Source organism: Syngnathus scovelli, chromosome 1 (genome assembly GCF_024217435.2).
Source record: "Syngnathus scovelli strain Florida chromosome 1, RoL_Ssco_1.2, whole genome shotgun sequence".
Taxonomy (NCBI): Eukaryota; Metazoa; Chordata; class Actinopteri; order Syngnathiformes; family Syngnathidae; genus Syngnathus; species Syngnathus scovelli.
In genome coordinates this window covers 9,558,840-9,580,933 of record NC_090847.1, presented here as the reverse complement: position 1 = coordinate 9,580,933, position 22,094 = coordinate 9,558,840, and the positions used below count along the sequence as shown (strand labels likewise).

Sequence of the window (22,094 nt, the reverse complement as noted above, 5' to 3'; positions counted from 1 at the left end):
ATTGAAAGAGACCCAACTTACATGGAGGGAATGCTGCAAACCATATTTATATACGTATTATCGAACAGGAAGCAAAAGCGCAACGAGGCAATGCGTCGCACCACCTTGAGGAAGGTGCGCCGCGTCCGTGCATAGCATTTGCTGGTGTCAATCAATAAGAGCGCTGCGCTATGTGGTGGCTAATAAAGTTGATTTCCTCCCAGTGAGGTTCCTCATTTACATTTGTGTGGTAAAGCTCCAGGTTATGTTTCATCACCAGCATACTATTACGATTGTTATTATTCCCTCACTTCTTATTATGAGATGCCAAATTTATTTTCAAGAGATGTTTATACAGCCTTCCAACAGACATAGCAGTTGTAATTTACTGAATGTTAAGTATTAATCACGCTGAATTATTCATTTTTTGCATTAATATGATATGTAAATTAATACATTGCTATTCCCTCTGAAATTATGAACGCTGAAAAAAGAAATGCTTTTAAATTTTACAAGTGAGTACATCGAAATACATCATAGTATTACCCAACTGTCATCACAAAGCACAATATTTCCACTCGCTAAATATGAGATGAATAATTGATAGAGAAATAAACAATTTTGTTGGATAATGGATGGATGGATAGTTATTATAACATTGACTGGAATTCAGTTTGAAGAATACATTCCAAATGTAATATAGTCCCATCTAAAAGTATTACGACAGCAAGGTCAATTTCATTGCTTTTTTTTTTTGCATATTGAAGACTTTCAGTTTTCCAAACAAAAGATGTGTGTTTTCATTCAAAAGTTCAGAATTGCAGTTTTCATTTCATGGTATTTACATCACGATGTGTTAAACAACTCAGGATAGGGCACCTGTTGTCTGAAGCCACCAACTTTCCCAGTAAGCAAATGTTTTAGAACAGACATTAAATTTGCAGTTTTTTACAGTTCTTCATCATCATCATCATCATCACCATCATCATCATCATAACAAACCAAGTTTATCCGTTTAGGCGATTAATCAAGGAAATCAGTAGAATAATTAATTTTAAAATCCGACAGCTGCAGCCATTGTACACGTTGTAAACATATTTGTACACACACTGCAAACATGAAATGTAATGTCAAGACTACACAATACTAAACAGAAGTGAAACACAGCGGTTGCTGACGGGCTTCCATTAATATGATGCTGTCAGTGATGGATTTTTGCAACCTATAATGGCATTGCAAAAGAGAAGCTTATCTTTGCGTTGGTGGAGAAGATCACAGGTACATTCAAAGAGGTTTTCCTATGGAGCCGCACAAACCCAAAGTAATAGAAAGCTTACGACAGGGTCCGCCCACGATGCAACATAGGCGTCTGATCATTTTTACATGTCTTATCTTTGCATTTCAGACTGCGCATTCTTTTGTTCCCCGGACAACATCTTCCTCATGCACGACTGACTGCATTTTATCAAGATCTCGACGATGCGCATCTTTTGACCACTCGTTCTACTGACTGTTTGTTTGCTCAACATAATTACAATTGGAGCAGCTCATCAATCACATGTAAAATATGAAAAGATTCACACAAGGCTCCCGGCCAGAAATGTTCCACGTGCCTCCCACTCATTTCTCCTCGTCTATTCCTGACGTAAGCGCTCCTCTGAACAGGTGGCGGTCGGGAAGACATGGGTGCTTTCTGTATAATATTCTTTAATGAGGCGAGATGCCCTTGCCACCTGGACCACCAGCAGAGATTGTAATATGCTTCTCTCAATCTCTGACACCATCGTTGGATTTCTATACGAACACGCTAGCCTTCATTTTTTCTCCTCCTGCTTGCAACCAGCAGCAGAAATGCTCAAAGAAAGTTATTCCAGCTTGCTGATCTTCTCTAAAAGGAAACTACTTGACCCTTTTCTTACCTTCTTGATCTCGTAGCTTTTACCTCCAAGCTAAGGAATGAAATACAATATTTCCATCAAGTGGTAAAGCTTAGTTGAGTTTCACATTGTTCGCTCTGGGACACTTTAAATCTTGATCTAGCTTAATGTATGACTCCAAAGCAGGTGGTCATAGAATCACATAATACTGTATTGTACAATGCATATAGAACCCTTTGGGACTTCTCCTCAATTAGCATCTCAAAGATTAACCAGGCGTGCGTTTTTTTTTTTTTTTTATCTTATTGCATTTTATGTAGTGTGTTGAACTCTGTCAGAGCAATTTGTGAACACATATTTTTCAGATGTGCTATATAAATAAATATTACCATGACACTCATCTTTAGGTTTCTTTCTTTCAGTTTATCAAGATGACCACAGCCCAATTGATACTCTTTCCAATTGTATTTTCGAAATAAAGTCCTGGACGGCAGACCATTTATTATAGCTCATCAAGAACAAAACTGGTAGTTATTGGTCCTGGAACTCGAGACAGCGAGAGAGAGAGTAAAAAAATCTCAAAATTACAAGAACTTTGTTTTACACAATCATACAAAGTTAAAAAGTGACCCAGAGCTAAATTTTAATCCCTAGTTAATAACAGTGACAGCTTTATTTCACAACCACAAAAAGCATTGCAAGAGTCCTCCTGTTTTGCTCTCTTGAGAAAACCCAGGGGTGCTAATGCACGCTTTTATCTCCAGCCGTATTGATTACAGCAACACTTCTCTTTTCTAGTCTTTCTAAAAAAAAAAAAAAAAAAAAACTATGAATAGCTTACAATTACTGCAGGATCCAGCAGCCCGTTTGCTGACGAAGAGAGGGAGAGCACATTATAATGTTTTTAGAGGCCCTGCATTAGCACTGTGTGTTTCACGATCAATTTTAAGGGTCTTTCATTAATTTATAAAACCATTCATGGTCTTGGTCTCTCTTAGTGAGCAAATATTGTCTGAACTTATTGATCACCACAGAACCACAGGTGCTTTTGATACCGGCCTGTTAGTAATATGCCGACTCAGAGCTAAGACCCAAGGGCAGGCGTTGTTCCAAGTACACGGCATTCGTCTCGAAGGAGCCTACCAGAGCGTTTATATTTTTTAAAAGAGTAATTTGCATCTTATAGTTTCAGAAATATGTAGAATATTTGGTACATTAGCAAACATAGAAAGAAAATATGACACTAACGAAACCAAATTGTAGTACCGTAATTTTCGGACTATAAGTCGTGTTTTTTTTTTTTTTTTACTTATAATGAGGAGGAACTTATATGTGAATTTTTTCAAACATTTTCACCATAAAAACCCCCACAAAAAAAAAAAAACTTGAAACCGCGATAAACGAACCACGATGTAGCAAGGGATAACTGTAATTTGAATTTCAAGTGATGTCAGCAGTGCGGCGCGGCGCAGCGTGGCCCGGCGGTTGTTTACAAAAAGGACAAAGACTGATCACGGAATAACGAAGATGACGAAGGGCCCCACGTACTACCGGCATCATTAGCGGCTTTGTTTCTAAGTGACACGGAGGACGAAGAGTTTGGATCTCTCTTCCACCTCCGAGGCTGGAAGTCCACGCTGCCACACGCCTGGAAGTTTGTTTTGTTAAATAAAGAGCCGTTTACCAAACCCACGTCTTTCCTTGTACTTTGTTAACGCTACAATACAGTTGTATACTAGATCTGTGGAATAACGACGAGGCTGACGTCAGGGCATTGTTGACAAAGGACGAGGAATTTGATCGATGGATTTAATGATTTAGAGTGCACAGATGGTTTGATAATATTATTGCTTATATAATAGTTATTTGATATCTAATTTATATATCGTTATATGGGCCTGTGGAATATTTTGAAGTGCAAGTGCCGTCAGCGGCGCACACCCATTGTTGACAAAGGACGATCGATGGATTTAATGAATTGGAGTGACACAGATGGTTTTATAAACGTGTTATTTATGTAATAGTTTTTTTTTAATAACTCTGAATGTTACGTCAGGCCCGTTCTCAGCTCTTCGTTTGTGTTTATGTCACGTTAGCATACCTATCATTTAGCCTGTTGTTGCTCGTTCATGTCTGTTCTTGGTGTTGGGTTTTGTCGAATAAATTTCCCCCAAAATGTGACTTGTACTCCGGAGCGACTTATAAATGTTTTTTTTTTCACATTATTGTGCATTTTATGGCTAATGCGACCTATATTCCGGAGCGACTTTTAGTCCGAAAATTACGGTACATTACCTATTTCTGAAAAAACGAGTAGTCACTTCCCTGCTGTTTTGCGCTTTGTCAAATTGCATAAGAGCGGAAACAATCGGATATTAGTCATGTTATCAGCCTTTGTAAAACCACAATGTAACTTGAAAAATGTAACCGGCCCTTGCCTAGTGCTGTGTAGAGAAAGAATTGATGACGGATGGAAAAGTTGGGGTACCCAGTAAACTCAGTCGGCAGTCAATAAAAGGGCACTCTTTGAAAACAAACCATAAGTGAAAGACAAGCAGAAACAAATTAGCAAGTAGCCAGAAGCATAAACATGTGCCTTGTCCACTATGTGTAGGTCAGGAGTCTTTAACTATTGAGTAAGTTTACTTACTAAATTTTAGTTCATAATGGCTGACCTGTCATTATGATTTATTTTTTTATTTTTACATCTGTCCATGTTTTTATACCATAAAGAATAAATTAATATCCATCCATCCATCCATCCATCCATCCATCCATCCATCCATCCATCCATCCATCCATCCATCCATCCATCCATCCATCCATCCATCCATCCATCCATCCATCCATCCATCCATCCATCCATCCATCCATCCATCCATCCATCCATCCATCCATCCATCCCATCCCATCCCATCCTATCCCATCCCATTGTCATAAATGAGCTTGAGTCAATTGACGCAGACTTTGGGTGAGAGGTATGGTACACCCTGGACTGTTTGTCAGTCAATCACAGGGCTCATTTAAATAACCAATCATTCACAACCACTCACATGCACACCCATGAAAAGTTGAGTTTTCAATTAACTCCAGATTAGATCCCAGAACCCCAGAACGGTGGCACCTACAAAGTCCCAGAATGGTTACATTGGACCTTAAGTAAGACATATTTCATGATGATGACAGTTTGTGCCAAGGAAGAAATGAATTCACTTTACGACTTTGTCAAGCACTGCCTTTTTCCAGCTGGTGCTCGTAGCAAAGGAGAGCCAAAAACCTGTCGTCATACTTTGAAGTCGTCATCCTTTTTTACAATAGGTATCCAAATAAATTGCCTGAAGTACCCAAGTGGATTAAAGTGGATTGCTTGATGGAAATAACCTAAAACACTCTTCATGAAAGGGAAGGGGTGTCATGAATGCCATCCTAGCATCCCTATACCCAACCATCCAATTCTATTTTCCAGCATACAGACGGTGAATATGCAAGTCTTTGCCTTTCCACTCTGTCCGCCTCCATACACTGCCTAAACCTCTTGGCACATTTCCAACGTAGCTTCCAGGCAGTCAGCAGAAAGGGACACTGCAGTCCATCCAAGGATGGGAAATGCGCTTACGGCAAAGCAATGACCTCCCAGATAATGTGTGATGTTAATCCAGGTGAGCGACAAAAAAACGATAAAAAAAAAAACGCACATTGTGCTCCTCATTCATTTTCAGGAACGACAATTGGCTGATGCGTTATGAGGTTCAACATATATTTCACTACAGTATGAGTGAGTGTATTTTTTGTGTGTGTGCGGGCACAGTGGGGCGGGGATGAGGACGTGTAGGATGCAGCAGACAAAGGAGTAGTTGTTTATTCAAAGAACAACCGTTATCCCCGGAGTCTCCTTATCTTGTCTCCGCAGTGCATTTGAGCAGAAGTATGTGAATCTAAATGAAGCTTGATAAATTTGCAAACGTATTTGTGCAAAAATGAAAATACTTCTGCAATGGAGAAAGGGAGTGATTTTGCCTACACATCTCAGAAATCATCATTTCAGTGAAAACAGGCACTTCATTTTAACATGCAATACAGCTAGCTAGTTTGGATATTTAAATGTGGACTTCTTGATTGTACTGCATACCCAATGGCAGGGACTTGTGGGCTCTCACAGGAGTCCATTCAGAGTCCCCTTTTGTTCAATCTTTACATGCTGCCCTTTAGCTAGTAATACTAAGTATTAACAACTTTTACATTCTTACTGACAGCAGGTGCATACGGAACTCTGTCACTGCTTCTAACAGCACTGATAAACAACTTTCTTTCCCTCAACTTATTTAAAGCCTGAAAATCATTACTTTTAGTATTTGATCATGGTTCTGACGTGAAACCTATATATACTCAGTGACATTGGTTGCCCACATTTGTCACTCTTAACTTTTAAAGATACACATGCTAATCTTTGTTTGCCCTGCTGCTGTGTCTTAGCTCTGGACATTGCTGTATTGTATTCCACAGGGCTCGCTTTGCTCTCAGTTTCCCAGTGAACAAAATGTAAATGTAACAGGAAAAGTCTTGCTCAAATATCCAGAATCGCTGTCACTCACCAAATGAAGCACCATCAACAATGACAAGGTTCTTGGTTGTTCAAGGTATGCCTTGAAGCTGATTCAGTTGCTGGTAGCAGTCCTTTTCCCAACAAGTAAAGGAATCCTTAAATGACCCTTGGATACAAAGCCTGTAGTATAGAAATGGCCATCTGGTTCTACTTGAAGTCTGAATGTGCTTCAATGAACACAGGGTAAATAATGAGGACTGCTCCTGGAAGAGGATATGCTCTCTATGTCAGATGTCACAGTAGATGTTGGAACCAGAAGTTGCCTTCTGCTGAACCTATTACCAGTTATACATACTAAGATTTGAGGGGTATGACATTTCTATGGATTTTTCATGTAGCATTGCGCTCTATCGGCCAATTGTTTGTCATTGCAATGGAAATTTTATTATTTACTATATTACTATATTCATGATTAGATTAACTGCAGTATAACTGCACTCTATTTTAGCATTGATTTTCAATTCACCATGTTGACAAAGTTACGTATTAGTAACAATCCTGTGTTCCAGCCTTGAGAATGACAAGGCCACAGAGCCAAGTTTGTCGTTGCTATGCCAACACATACATTTGAGAGTGATTGCTTTGACTAAATAAGTATGTGCGTGCTTCTGGCCACAAATAGTTTTGCATCCATCCTACTGACACCAAGCTTTAATTCCAACATGTAGCTTTAACAGGTCTTTTGTATAGGCTTGGCTGTGAAAAAGCAAAATGGCAAAGCAGTTACCAAGAATCAAAACAAAAAATACAAGATATTAAACACAAAATTATCTACAGCAACTTTGACGGATTGCAGTTTCTAAAAGATGGTATAAATGCAGAAACTTAGTCTATTAGGAACCACTCTTCTTTATTGTTTGTAACTTGTCAACACGCGATAAATCGCCAATTGTATCCAATTTGCATACCTTCTGTCAAATAAAAGCAATTTTTTCAAACGAATGCCCACAAAAATGAAAACAAAAAATATCTACAGATTGCAGCTGCACCGACTATCACCTAAAGGCATTCAATCAATTTGAGTCGTCAACCATTTCATTTTACTGAGCACAATATGACACAAAGACGCCTCACATTTTTCTTTTTGACCTCGTACCTTGTACTTTTCACACAAGGCTTCTGCTGCACTCTTTGTTAGTAGACTGCTAGCTTCTATTTAAACCGCATCACCTTTCTTCTTCCATTGTGAACAGTTTCCCTTATTTTGTTTGCTGACATTCGGCTGTACAAGAGTTTTAAAAAGCATCAATTGACGCTGCATTTTCAACATAATTGGGAGAGAAAGAAATCGAAAATCCTACCTTCACTTTGTGATGATTTCGACGTTTGAATGTAACATTTGAGTGTTTTTGTTCATCGCCATAACTGTGCTTTAAACATAAAAGCACATCTCCATTCTCTATGCATTGGAGAAGAAGGAGAGCCAACAAGAGTGACAATGTTTCAACGCCATGAGCAAGATCGTATTTATATATTGCTGTGATTGTATCCACCTTCTTCCCGGCGTCTGTCATGAAATAACAAATGTGAGAGGAACTTTCGGTTAAAGACTTCTGGTCAAATGCTCCCATTGTTTCCAATGAGTTTTTCCTCATGGAGCGGTGTTTAGGAACGTTTTTCTACAGCCGTTTTTCTAAGTGATCATTACCCCTCATTGCAATGAAAATTGTCTTGTACGCTTTGGAAGCTTGTTGCATTGCTGGCAGTTGTATTGACAAGCAGAAGAAGTTGAATCTGTTACTACAAGAGCATTCTTTTGACTGGCTTTCCCAGATGAGGAAAAGGTTCTCCACAAGGAAAGGTGCTGGTTTTAGATTCCAGCTTCTGTTCTAAAAAGGAACACAGAAAACTAGTCTGAGACTCACTTGACAAGACTACCTTGAAATGCTGCTTTTCATTTCATGGACGAACACAACGCTACGCTTGCACTGAATTTTGTGCTATGTGCTTGCAATCAGAATGCAACACAATTGGTTTGTGTTCATGCATCTATTGAGGATCCTTACGCTATACAAGAGGAGTAACCCTGTTCAAAAAAAATCATCAACCGATTCATCACTCTTAGTATTGGTAATTAATAACAAAACTATAGAACGACTTCACATTTACATTGCCGTCATAATCCTGACATGGAACAACAACATTTACTGAGCTGTAATTCATCTATTGCTGCTGCTTCTGGCCTGACTCCAGTCTCCTCATGAAAACATGTGCTCCAAACCTCCTCACAGACACAAACGCTGGAAGCCCCATCCGCAGGAATAAAACTGTCATCATTGCCCGCTTTGTAAACGCTGAAGTGGATTGGAGGCTTTGCCCTAGGTGGTGGTCTGTTTATTCAGCTGTCTGACTGGACATTTGCGCTTGGCCGGAGGCACGGTTATAGAAGAAGAACAAGAATAAAAACAATCCTGTCTCGCAGTGGATGAAATTGAAGGCAAATGTGTAATGAAAGTAGTTGGGCACCCTGCAATAAATGAAAAAAGAAACTTAAAAGATGGATACAAGAAAGCAGTCAACACACAAGACACACTTTAGCGAGAGCAAATGGAAAAGGACAGTGAATTGTCTCACGGGTGTTTAGAGGTTTAAAGAAAAGATGATGTTTAGTCATGAAGAATTGATAGGTAATCCACCTGGATTAGTTCAGAGTCACAACAGTGGCTCGGGACTACATGCGTGTCTGCGTCTGTGTGTTTTGTGTGTGGGAGAGCAAAAATTTCTACTGGCAAAAATGTCTACTGGCAAAATAGGCACACCGAAGTGTGGAGATAGCATGTATAGTGACCAATGCTATTATACATAACATCAAGTAGTATAATACCGTAATTTTCGGACTATAAATCGCGTTTTTTTTTCATAGTTTGGGGGGGGGGGGGGGGGGCGACTTATACTCAGGAGCGACTTATATGTGAATTTTTTCGCAAATTTTCAAAATTCAAAAATCTGTGATGTAGTGAAACCGCGATAAACGAACCGCGATGTAGCAAGGGATTACTGTCATTTGACCTGCAAGTGACGTCAGCAGCGCGGCGGTTGTTTACATAAGGACAAAGGATTCTAACACGGGATGACGAAGATAACGAAGGGCCCCACGTTTGAAGGATTTAATGATTTGGAGTGACACAAGGTTTGAAAAACGTATTTATGTTATAGTTATTTGATATATTTTATTTCGTGTGGCAACTTGTATATGTTTTTATCGTTACAGTTCAGTAGTTGTTGGCTCGTTGAACTCTTGTTTTGTTAAATAAAGAGCCGTTTACCAAACCCACGAGTTTCCTAGTACTTTGTTAACGCTACAATATAGTTGTATACTAGATCTGTGCGGCACGCTCATGGTCACCTGTTGTTGACATAAAGGACGAGGAATTTGATCGATGGATTTAATGATTAGGAGTGACACAGATGGTTTGATAATATTGTTGTTATATGATAGTTATTTGAAATATACTTTATATATCGTTATATGGGTCTGTGGAATAATTAGAAATGCAACTTACGAGTCCGACATCAGCGGCGCATATGTGGCGCATACGCGGCATTGTTTACATAAAGGACGATCGATGGATTTAATGAATTGGAGTGACACAGATGATTTGATAAACGTGTTATTTATGTAATACTTATTTGAATAACTCTGAATGTTACTCAGGCCCGTTCTCAGCTCCTCGTATGTGTTTATGTCACGTTAGCATACCGTATTGTTTAGCCTGTTGTTGCTGGTTCATGTCTGTTCTTGGTGTTGGATTTTGACAAATAAATTTGCCCCAAAAGTGCGATTTATACTCCGGTGCGACTTATATATGTTTTTTTTCACTGTATTGTGCATTTTATGGCTGGTGCGACCAGCCCAGTGGCCTAGTAGTAGAGTGTCCGCCCTGAGACTGGAAGGTTGTGGGTTCAAACCCCGGCCGGGTCATACCAAAGACTATAAAAATGGGACCCATTGCCTCCCTGCTTGGCACTCAGCATTAAGGGTTGGAATTGGGGGGTTAGATCACCAAATGATTCCCGAGCGCGGCACCGCTGCTGCTCACTGCTCCCCTCTCCCCCAGGGCATGGATCAAAATCACATGGGGATGGGTTAAATGCAGAGGACAAATTTCACCACACCCAGATGTGTGTGTGACGATGATCATTGGGGGACTTTAATATTCCGGTGTGATTTATAATCCGAAAATTACGGTAATCTCTTTCTTAATTATGTTTTCATCCAAGAGCTCAATAGATCAACAACAAATGTGAATAATAAGCCTCAAAGTAATGAATGTAAATGTAGAATCGATTACGAATAATGATTTGTGAGTGGTTGTCTTAATCTTAATCTAAGATATTTAGAGGCACATTTTGACCACATTAGGAAGTTTTTAAGTACCGTTTTGTGTTTGGAATGCAGAATCTTAGTTCAAAATTCATTTCCCCCTCATTAAGACAGACTATATTATTTTTTGGGGTACAGAAGTAAATTTTGTTCCTTACTTTTGCATGTGATTCCACTATAGGCCCATTGGTAGTGGCACATAACCCTGTTAAACAAAGTAATTTTGAAAGAAAATAGAAAATGTCTGAATCATCTTGCTCTTGACACCTACAGAAAGAAATGCCTGTAGGTTTGTTCTATATTTAGGAAGGATTAATTTATCGTATGTTGAGCGCTAAATTATGTTTAATCAATTTGGGGAAATAAAACAAAATTTTCTGACTGTAAAGAGAGCTCAGTACACTCTTACACTGTTTTTACACCATGGGTCCCTTAACCAGTTCTCTTCTTGCGCTCGCTCAGAATGAATATTTTTTAACGATTGTTATTTTCCAGTGTGTGTTTGAAGACCTGAAAAATTAATACCTGGGAGTATTTGTTTTTTTATCCCAGATTTATTATTATTATTATTCCGTGGATGGTCAAGAATGTAAGCCCCATGATGGAGGAGAGATTACTGTATTGAAAAAAATACCGATGTGACTACTAAAAAATGTGTTTGCTCTTGACTGTAAATGTCACCTTCAGCGGCCCTGTTACGACAATGATGACAAGGGGCATAGAAAACATATAGGGAATTTACTATGACCATCTGAGGACTTCATATCAAGCGAAATGACCCCTGATAGTAAATACACAGCACTACTTTACAGTATTTTTAGCGACCATATTTGGTTGTTAAAAAAAAACAAAAACAGGTGTTGCTGTTGTACTGTGGCGAGGCTTAATGATGTACTTTCAAGTCACCACTAATGTCATTAGCAACACCCGTTTGGACCACAATTAAAAGTTTCTAAATGTGCCCATACACACAAGAAAAGTCTTGAAGTTGAGATGAGAACATCTGCAGAGGGACGTTGCCATGCTCACTTACATCAAATGTGACATTCAGTTCCACTGCTTTAAATCTACACCTCAATCTCAATTTTACGCAGACTTTGGGGTCCAGAATTTGGGGTCCAGAATTTGGGAATCTTTGTTACGTTAATTTAGGTCAGGCGTGTTGTTGAGCAGCCGAAGCTGTTCACCACTGTGAATACTCGCCACATATTGTATGTCTGTTGACATTTTATGAAAAGAGAAGCAATATGCAGATGACAATATCAGGCTGATTGAGTAAGTCACTCTTTGACTTCTGAGTGACTGTGTAGATGAGGTGCTTCCATGAACTTCCCTCTTTCCGAATCAAAAACAATCCTAGCTATCCCTAACACTGTAATGAAGCAGTCATAATTATCAAACAGCTCGACTTCTTATCATCAAACGCCTTTAAATTGGTCACGGAAATTCATCAAATCACTAGCGCTAAGGTTTACGCGCTCGTCATTTAGCATTGTACGATCCTTATATCGCCCATTTAAAATATTACTTGAAAATGCATTTAAAACAAGAAAAAAAAATTGGGGTCCACGACCAAACTGCGTTAGACAAAGTCGCGTGCAATTGAAGTATGTAAAATCGAGGTTCAAGTGTATTTTGAGAAAAGTAGCGGTGGAATGTATAATAAAATGATAAAAAAAAAATCGAAAGAATGTTAAGATGTACTGCATTTGAGATCCATCTGTTTTAGCACAAAATGAAGATGTGGACTGTTAGCTTATGGGCAAATTACGGCCCGCGGGCCTTTGTGCGTCCCTGTCCGGCCCGCATGAGGCCAATCGAAAATTATATTTGATTACTACTTAATTTAAAAAAAAAAAAAAAAAATTGTGTCGTGCAATACAACTGTTTTGTTTTTATTTTGAAAGGCATTGCAATTCCGTGTAGCGTACGTGTATGTGAGCTGTGCGTAAAGGTGAATAGTGCGAAGTAATGCTGCCCGAGAAATGTGTGCTGACCCTCAGAAAAGAAAAGTTGACAAGGAACGCCGTGTTTTCAACAAGACATGGACTGCCAAGTATTTCTTTACAGAAATGAAAGGTAAAGCCGTGTGCCTGATTTGTGGTACACAGGTCGCTGTGTTTAAAGAATATAATTTGAGTCGCCACTCCACGACCAAGCATGAGAAAAAATACATCTGTCTGATAAACAGGGCGCATCAGAGGCTGATGCATTGCTAGCAAAACTGCAAGCCCAACAAGGACTTTTTATCAAACGTCACACCCAGAGATGCAGCGGCTTTGTCATTTGAGGAAAAGTTAAAGAAGTCAAGAATAAATTGTACTGATTAATGATTGTTTTTTTATTTGACCTATACACCACAATTTCACATAGCTTAATATAAATATAAACTGAATAATTATATTCTTCTAATTACCAGTACCAACTATTTAAAATAAATAATTTAGTGCATTTTACAATGGAAGAAAATTGAGCAGGTTTAAGTTATCGTAGGTGTGGCCCTCCGACACAACTCAGGTTTTTCATGTGGCCCCTTGTAAAAATTAATTGCCCACCCCTGGCTTATGGTGTTCGCTGATAGCTAGAGGCTATAGGCTTGATCAAAAGGTAGAGTTTTACATGTGTGCTTTGTTTAATGAATTACACACAAACAAGTGCATGTTTATGTAAAACATATGACTTGACCGCCCTATATGTTAAAAGCAAAATATGCAGCCTTTGGAAAGTTTTGTTCTCGGATGACAACGGTATTTTAGCTGAGTCATCGGTTTAACATTCGCACCATGAGCAATGCAACCACACAGGAAATGAACTCACTCCACTCTCCACGATGGAAAATGAAAGACCCTGACCTCAATGGCAACTCAAGAAAGAGCAGCTTTTTTTTTACAAGACTCAAGGTGTTGCTCACAAACAGACACAACAAACAGAAGAGGCAAGTTAATTCATTTTTAAGGTTGTGTTTTCTTATTTTGAGTCACCTAATCCGTTTTTTTAAATACTGTTTGATGCTTTATCTTAAGTAGAAAATAGCCTTAAGGACAATTCAATTAAAAAATAATTACAATTTCAATGATGGGGAACGGAGCAGCTCTGGCAAAGCTCCTGCTTTAAACATTGCTTTGTCCACTTGAAAGAAAGACATAAGGTTCTTTGATTGACAAAGGACAACAACTCGCATAAGTACGGAATTGGAAAATCAAAATCAATTTTAATAAAAAAAAAAAAAAAAATGTGTTGGGAAAAATCATGTGTTCTCATTGTTTTTGTACATGGTTGCATTGCAGTACCTGGCATGAGAGGCTGTCCAGCGATGCTCATTGGAGGCATCCCCAGGTTGTTCATGGCGGTGGCCCACGGGTTGGGGTCCGACATGGGCATCGATATGGAGTTGGACTCCATTGTCATGTTATGGATCCCCTCTGAGGATGGATACAAACAACACTACTTACTGCGAGGAGAAAAATATTCCAACTCAACAAGGTGATGCTACTGTATTGGATTTTAGTGGGAAACCAGACTTGACAATCTTGAATTTCAGTAATGACATTTTAAATAGAACAGCCAAAGTTGAAGATACTGTACATGTTTGACCTTATAGCCTACATTCTTAATGTAAAAAAGTGGAACTTTTAAAAAGTAAAAGCAGTAATTTATTTATTTTATTGTTATCATTGTTATTTTTTTTACAATGTATTAAAAATTACCTTCTACATTCTCTTTACGAAAAACAAAATTCTGAGCTACAGTAAATTTTTCTTTGGGCAGTGGCATTATTTTGTGGTGGTCCATTTTACACACACCCCACTGTCCAGTGCGGATTATCTATGGATTTTTCATGATTTTTATAATATTGTATGATTAGTGCATATACTCTTATATATGGAAATTAAACATTAAAACATCTGTGGCTTATAGTCCGGTGCATCTTGTGTATGAACAAAACTGTATTTTCCCTTCATTTTAGCTAGTGCTGCTTACATTCAGGTGCGTTTTATAGTCCGGAAATTATGGTACACCTTTACATCCAGCCTTAACATTTTCTTTACTGTCAAAAAAAAGTGTTATAAAAAGAGTTCCCATTTAATACAACTCTTTCATGACAATTTCACCTTAAAAAGGGTAGATTTTGGGAAAAAAACAAAACGATTTGACTAAGGAGGAAATGAACACCATCATTGTTTGTGTGTTAATAGTTTTTAGAGATGGGAAAATCTTTGGCTGTTCAGGAATGCTTTTTCCATGCCAATGTTGTACTGAGCATAATATCTGTGCCTCGAGGATGTAGCTCAACTTCCCTTAGCTGGTGGGATGTTGCGCCTTAAACACTAAACTTTTTTGAGACACAATCAAGAAGCAGCTCATCAGGACATGATTCGTCACAAATAAGTTCAACAAAACTGTTGACTTAGTGTTTATGTTTCTAAAAAATAGTTTATATTCTCCATTTGATTTCCCTCATGTTATCTACATACGTACGTGGACAACATTGTTGGCACCCCTCTGTTAATCCAAAGAAAAAAAAGCACTATGCTCACAGTAATAAATTGAGCAATGTAACAAAGAAAAATGTAATGAAAATGAACCAATGAAAATCAGACATTGCCTTTGAATGGTGGCACACCATAATTATTTTTAAAACAATCTCATGAAACAGGCCTGGACAAAAGTGATGGTTTCCCTAAAAATGATTGAAATTAATGTGGGAACCACGTTAAACATGGACCAGAGAAAAGGAAGAGCAGCGTTATCTCATTAGATTAGAAACAAAATTGTAAACAAACAAGTTGGGTAAAGGCTTTGAGACCATCTCCATGCAACGTCATGATCCTGTGACTACAGTCGCACATATTGAGGAATTTTGTCTATTTCGGACCTATCATATCTACATCTACCATATATACATATATATTAATCAATCGTATCTATTATATCGATGCCTCTATCCATCCGTCCATCCACCCGTCCGTCCGTCCATTCAATCCATCCATTCTATCCATTCGACACAACTGAACCCAAAGTTTTGCCTTTGACTTTGATTTTTGTCCTAAATTCCCCATGAGGGCCATAAGCAGCACGACAGTGAGAAGGGTTTTGTCATGGCATCTCCAATCACATTCTCTTCTTTTAAAAGTGAGCTCAGGTTGCCATGACCCTGCAGCCTCTCTCAAAACATACTAGGAAAAGTATCCATCTTGTCACGACTGGTACCCTTTTATTAGGATTCTCCAACAAATGAAATGAAAAGGGACTGGTTTCACATGCAGAGATACCGTAATTTCCGGTGTATAAGCCGCGACTTTTTTCCAAAATTTTGAACCCTGCGGCTTATAGTCAGGTGCAGCTTATATAAGATTTTTTTCGTGATTTTTGTGATGACTTGATCACTTTTACTCTTAACACTATTATATACAGTAAAAGCTACAAAACAAACTGACAAATAACTCGTTTTCAAATCAGACGAGTAAAAACTGGTCAAATATTTAAAAAAAAAGATATTATTAAAAGTGAAGACAATTTGCAATTCTAGTAATGACACACAAATTCGATGCACAATTTGTCTTCGTGGGCCACATAGAATGATGTGGCGGGCCGTATCTGGCCCCCGGGCCTTGAGTTTGACACTTGTGCTCTAAACCCTTTCTCTTACTCTGTGACTCAAAGATTACACAAAGCAGTGGCGCTGTTTGGACCATCTGCATTGTATTAAAACCCAATCAATCAGCATTTAAATTAAATTCTTCTGACATTTTGCTCACCAAAAAAAAGTTGTAATGAATGTGAACTTTTAATGCATTTTATTCAGAAGGTTACTTTGAACCCTGAGGCTTAAATGGCGGCGCGGCGTACTTATGGATTTTTACGGCCTCCGGCCTTCAGGGGGCGCTCTAGCAGGAAGCAAGAGCGAGACAGGCGAAGAAGAGATAATGCGCCGAAGAAGACGTGCTAGTTTGTGTTTTGAACATTTCGCGCATCACGCAGAATGCGATCAAGACGGACATTACTGAAAGGAAGCTTTTATACACAAACCGTCATTATGGGGGACAAAAGGAATGCATATGATGCCGCTTTTAAGCTAAAGGCAGTCGATGTTGATGACATTGTGTTGCGTCACCCTTTTCTTTATTTCGTGGTCCCGTCTACTCTGGAGCTATACGTGTTGCTCGCTAGTTTAATGTAATTTAACGCTTCGTGCATGAATAAGATTAGCATGAACAGACCCTCATCACACTTGAAGAAATGCATAAAAGCGACGACGAAAGAGAGACTGAGAAAGTGTGAGGCGAAGGATATCTAACGCTATTCCAATCGGACACTGAGGAAGACTTCGATGGTTTCAGTGCACAGGAGGAAGATGAAGATGATGAAGCTCTTTTTTTTACTTTTACTTTAACCAGCCCTCTTAGTGCTGTGCTACCGTATTGCTGCTGTGTTACCGCCGCGTCTGAGTGACTTTTACCGGTATGTTTTATTTAATCAAACCCTATTAGTGCTGTGTTACTTCCGTGTTGCTGCGGTATTACTGCCGCGTCACAGGCAGTGTTTGGAAAGAAATGTTAAGGTATGTTATTAAAACTTTAAAAAAGCTTTCTGTGTCCAGTATTTCTTTGTTAATAACTCGCGTGCACACTTCCGTGTTGCTGCAGTACTACTGCTGCGTCACAGGCAATGTTTAGAAAGACATGTTAAAGCATGTTATTCAAACTTCAAAAAGGCTTTGTGTATTGTCTTTCTTTGTAAAAAACTCGTGTGCACGTGCGGCTTATAGTCCGGTGCGGCTTATGTAAGAAAAAAACTAAAATATCCCCGAATTTTAGCTCGTGCGGCTTATACACCCGTGCGGCTTATACACCAGAAATTACGGTAAGTTTGATAGCCAACTTCCATCTAGTGTCATAATGCGATTATGGTGGCGCTGGGCCCCAACTGGCACCCGGCAGTTAAAAACTGTGGGAAATCACAAACGTTGGTAGAAATAATGTCCCCTGAAATAGCAAACCCGCAGTCACAGCGCAGTGAACGCATCACGTGTGCTCAGCCGGTGGCCGTGGTCCATTTCACCATTCAAAAGCAACTTTCACTCTCTCCTCTGCTCGCCCTCTGTCCAGCTGACGGAGCCACAAATTGCTGTGAGAGCCAAACTGCCCCCTCGTCGCCCTGTGACACACACCGCTGTTTATCAGGGACAGCCAAAGTTGTGTGTTCAACAACGGATGCAGTGCAAACGAGTTTGTCGAATAAAACCCCTTTCTCTCGCTACTATGAGGAGGACGATGGCAAACAAGATGATTTGCTGTTGATGGGGACTTCAAGAGGGAGAGGGTATTGTTGCAAGGCTATTTTCGAGAGCTTTTAGTACACTTCACAATCACACAATCAGTGGCCGCACCTCAGCGAGGTAGAATACTCTAAATGGTGATGGCTTCTGGACCACTGGGACTCAAGACCTCTTATCCATCATAGCACTGGTAACTTTAGGAAACTGCATGCTCATTTGGTGTTTTGAGAGCTTTTTATGCGCTACCTACACACTATTAATAAAAAATGGGGTTATTGGGCTTTTGAGCAAAATTTCAGGATGAGTCTGAAATGCACTGCAACCTTTAAAGTTAAACTTAATTTGACCATTTCCAAACTTTTGAATGTGAAATTTCTTCAGTGTCAGTCCAGTATTTTCCCTAAACCTGCTGTTCTCTAACGAGGAAAGTTTCCCCCAAAATCCCCTTCTTATTGTTCCATGGAATTTTCTGGTAATTTCCCACTCCTAGTGACCTTAATTTTCTAGGGCCAATTAAGTGGTTGAGGAAACAGATGGGAGTGTAACATATAAAACAGAAAAACAACTTGGATAGATTCTAGAAACATTCTTAGTCACTGTTTCATGATGCAATGGAGACTTCTTTTTTTTTATGGAGGACAAAATGCCATTATGGAACAACAACTTTTTTTGAGAAACCATGCTTCTTTCACTTGGAAAAAGTGTGTGCGTGTGTGTTTGTGTGTGTGTGTGTGTGTATGTGCTTGTGTGCGTGTGTGAGTGTGCATGTGTGTGTGTCTGTGTGTCCAAAGAAAGTCAGTGGTACGAATTTGACAAGTTAGAAAGTGAATGAACAGATGTGGCATTGATATAGAGGAAGTAACACACAAGCACACAAATCCACAAGCACACAAAACCACAAACAACTCAGTTCGCATCTTAGCGCATCTAAGAGAGACCATGTGTACCGTAATTTCCGGACTATAAGCCGCGTTTTTTTTTTTTTTCATAGTTTGGGTGGGGGGACGACTTATACTCAGGAGCGACTTATATATGTTTTTTTTTCACATATTTTTACTTGATTATTAAGACATCACTTACTTACAAGTATAGTTGACCACTTCCCATGTTATTTTTAGTATAGTTGATCACTTCACATGCTTTTATATCTTTATCTTGAACATATTCAAAACATAAAAAATAGAGAAAACATCAAATAAAGCAATTAACACTTTAAAGCACCATATCCTGTATGTACACTTGCTCCATTTTTGCTCCTCTTATATTTATTATTATTATTTATTATTATTTGTTTATTTATCATTTATTCAACACTCTTATTTATTCATTGTTTGTGCCTTCTTGTTTTTTTTTTTGTGTTTGGAGAACCGTGATGTACAAAGGGATTACTATTTCAAGTGACGTCAGTGGCACGGCGCGGCGCGGCTGTTGTTTACATAAAGGACAAACGTACCCACGTAAGGACTACCGGCCTCATTAGCGGTGATCATTTCTAAGTGACACGGAGGACAAAGAGTTTGAAGGAATTAAGGATTTGGCGTGACATAGGAGGTTTGAAAAACTATTATGGCTTTTACGCACACCCGGTCCTACTCTACTGAGTCGGGGGCTGGCGCTCGGCCGAGTGGCTGTCCGCGAACGGTGCATGGGGCTCGGACATGGCCATTACGCACGCCCGGTCCTATGCCATGGAGCTCTCGTGTCTGGAAGTCCACGCCGCCACAAGCTTGGAAGTTTGTTTTGTTTAATAAAGAGCCGTTTACCAAACCCACGTCTATTCTTGTACTTTGTTAACGCTACAATATAGTTATATACTAGATCTGTGGAATAAAGACGAGGCTGACGTCAGGGCGCACGCGCGGCGATGTTGACAAAGGACGAGGAATTTGATCGATGGATTTAATGGATTTAAAGTGCACGGATGGTTTGATAATATTATTGCTTATATTATAGTTATTTGAAATATAGTTTATCTATTGTTATATGAGCCTGTGGAATGTTTTGAAGTGCAAGCGCCCTCAGCCACGCGCACCCATTGTTGACAAAGAACGATCGATGGATTTAATGAATTGGAGTGACACCGATGGTTTTATAAACATGTTATTCATGTAATAGTTGTCCTTAATCACTCTATATGTTACGTCAGGCCCGTTCTCAGTTCTTTGTTTGTGTTTGTCATGTTAGCATACCTATCGTTTAGCCTGTTGTTGCTATCGTTTAGCCTGTTGTTGCTCCTTCATGACTGTTTTTGGTGTGGGATTTTGTCTAATAAATTGCTCCCCAAAATACTCTGGAGCAACTTATATACGGTTTTTTTTTCACATTTTGGGGCATTTTATGGCTGGTGCGACTTATACTCCGGAGCGATTTATAGTCCGGAAAATACGGTACATGGACTATTATCCAATTTTACTAACCCAATAATCCACACACAAAAAACTACACTGAAGCACACAGCAATACAAAACCAAACAAAAAAAAGCTTCAATAAATTATAACATACCCTCATCTATCAAACATTGCTGTCCAATAACAAGCATCCATCTGTCTAATTTGTATTCCTGCTTATGCTGCTCTGGGTCGCTGGGAGCTGCAGCCTATTCCCATCTGAATTAAGGCTAAAAGCGGACTACACTCTGGACTGGTCACCAGTCAATCACAGGTCACACATAGAGACAAACAGCTATTCATACTCACATCAATCAAACTCAAACTTATATGAACAGATGAACAAAGTTACAAGCACAAGATGTTCAAAAAATATTGGGGATGGGCGAGTCCTCATAACAGCCAGTATCCGTATCTAATACCGACCTTATTTGTTTAGGTATCAAAGGTATCATGGAAGCATGGAGTCTGCTGATACCAGCCATCAGTACTTAAGGGGAAGAAAATCTGACATTGAGTAAGTCCTCCTTGGCAAGAATATGATCACTTTAGCATAAAAATGGATGTGGGGGTGCGAATAAGAACCTTGATATAGAGGGGGGATGCTGCATTATATACACTTACTACGCTCCAACAAACTCCTCTGCTCCTGTTTTCACCTACACACTAACACACACACACGCATACAGACTGCTTAGTCTGTCAATCACTGTGGGCTTCGGATTGACTGTGAGGGCAGGAGTCGGGACTGTGTCATCAATATATGGAATTAAGGGAGGATGCCTGGCTGAATGGCAAACATACAGCCCAGACCTCAAAGCACACACACTATGTTCTACCAGAAAGTGTGTCAAAGGACCAGGTGTGAGGGAGTCCCACGGTGCAAGCCTCTTCATTGGCACCACTGTCAAACATTTTAGTGTGCATTCCGGCCATGACAATTAAGAGCATTTGATTCTGCTCTCTGGGGTTATGGCCTGAAAGCTCCCTCGACGGGCAGTTGAGGAAATTAAGTCATTTTCGGGCCCATTAGCCATGAGCGCCAACAGTACGCAGATGGCCGCTGTGGCCCATTAATGCAAAATCCACGTGGTTTAAACAGCTAACTACTGGTTATCTCACACACATAGGGAGGTTAATTGAATGATGAGGGGACAGCGAGTGAGGGTGGCGATGAGGTTGATAGACAAGATGCAAAACAGTCAGAGACTGTGAGCAGCTCACATTGTATTTCAAAGCAATACTTGAGTACTATGACTTGATGACAGTCATTACCGCTAAGTAGACGCTAGAAAAATCTGTAATTAGTGCGTAACGTAGCGCCGCCGCTGAACACAAAGCGGTTGAGAAGACAGATGGAGTGTACAATGGAAAACTGCAAAACAACTTTAATTGTAGCTGGCTGCATTCTGAGTCATTGTTCTGCCATACAAAAGAGACTTCTTCACATTTTGTATTCTTTTGGGGTATAAAGAAAAAACACTAACGGGAAAAACATACCATAGTTCCCTGACCTAGAACTGTTAAATGTGATGCGTATGCTTGTGTAACCAAAAACAAAGTCATTAGCACAATATTAACCAGGCATCATACAAATGATCATTGAAATGAATCAAATGCCATTATTCCATTCCAGCTTATCCA

The 22,094-nt window shown here is 39.4% G+C and overlaps 1 protein-coding gene across 8 annotated transcripts in view; it reads right to left on the bottom strand.

The window, feature by feature from the left end:
* Positions 1–22,094, bottom strand: part of enox2 (ecto-NOX disulfide-thiol exchanger 2) — a 158,288-nt gene that overhangs the window by 37,144 nt on the left and 99,050 nt on the right. For all 8 annotated transcript variants that reach the window (XM_049747624.2, XM_049747891.2, XM_049748128.2 and 5 more), the window contains one exon: positions 14,074–14,205. In XM_049747624.2, coding sequence (XP_049603581.1) covers positions 14,074–14,205 — 132 coding nt within the window. The remainder of the gene's footprint in view (positions 1–14,073; positions 14,206–22,094) is intronic.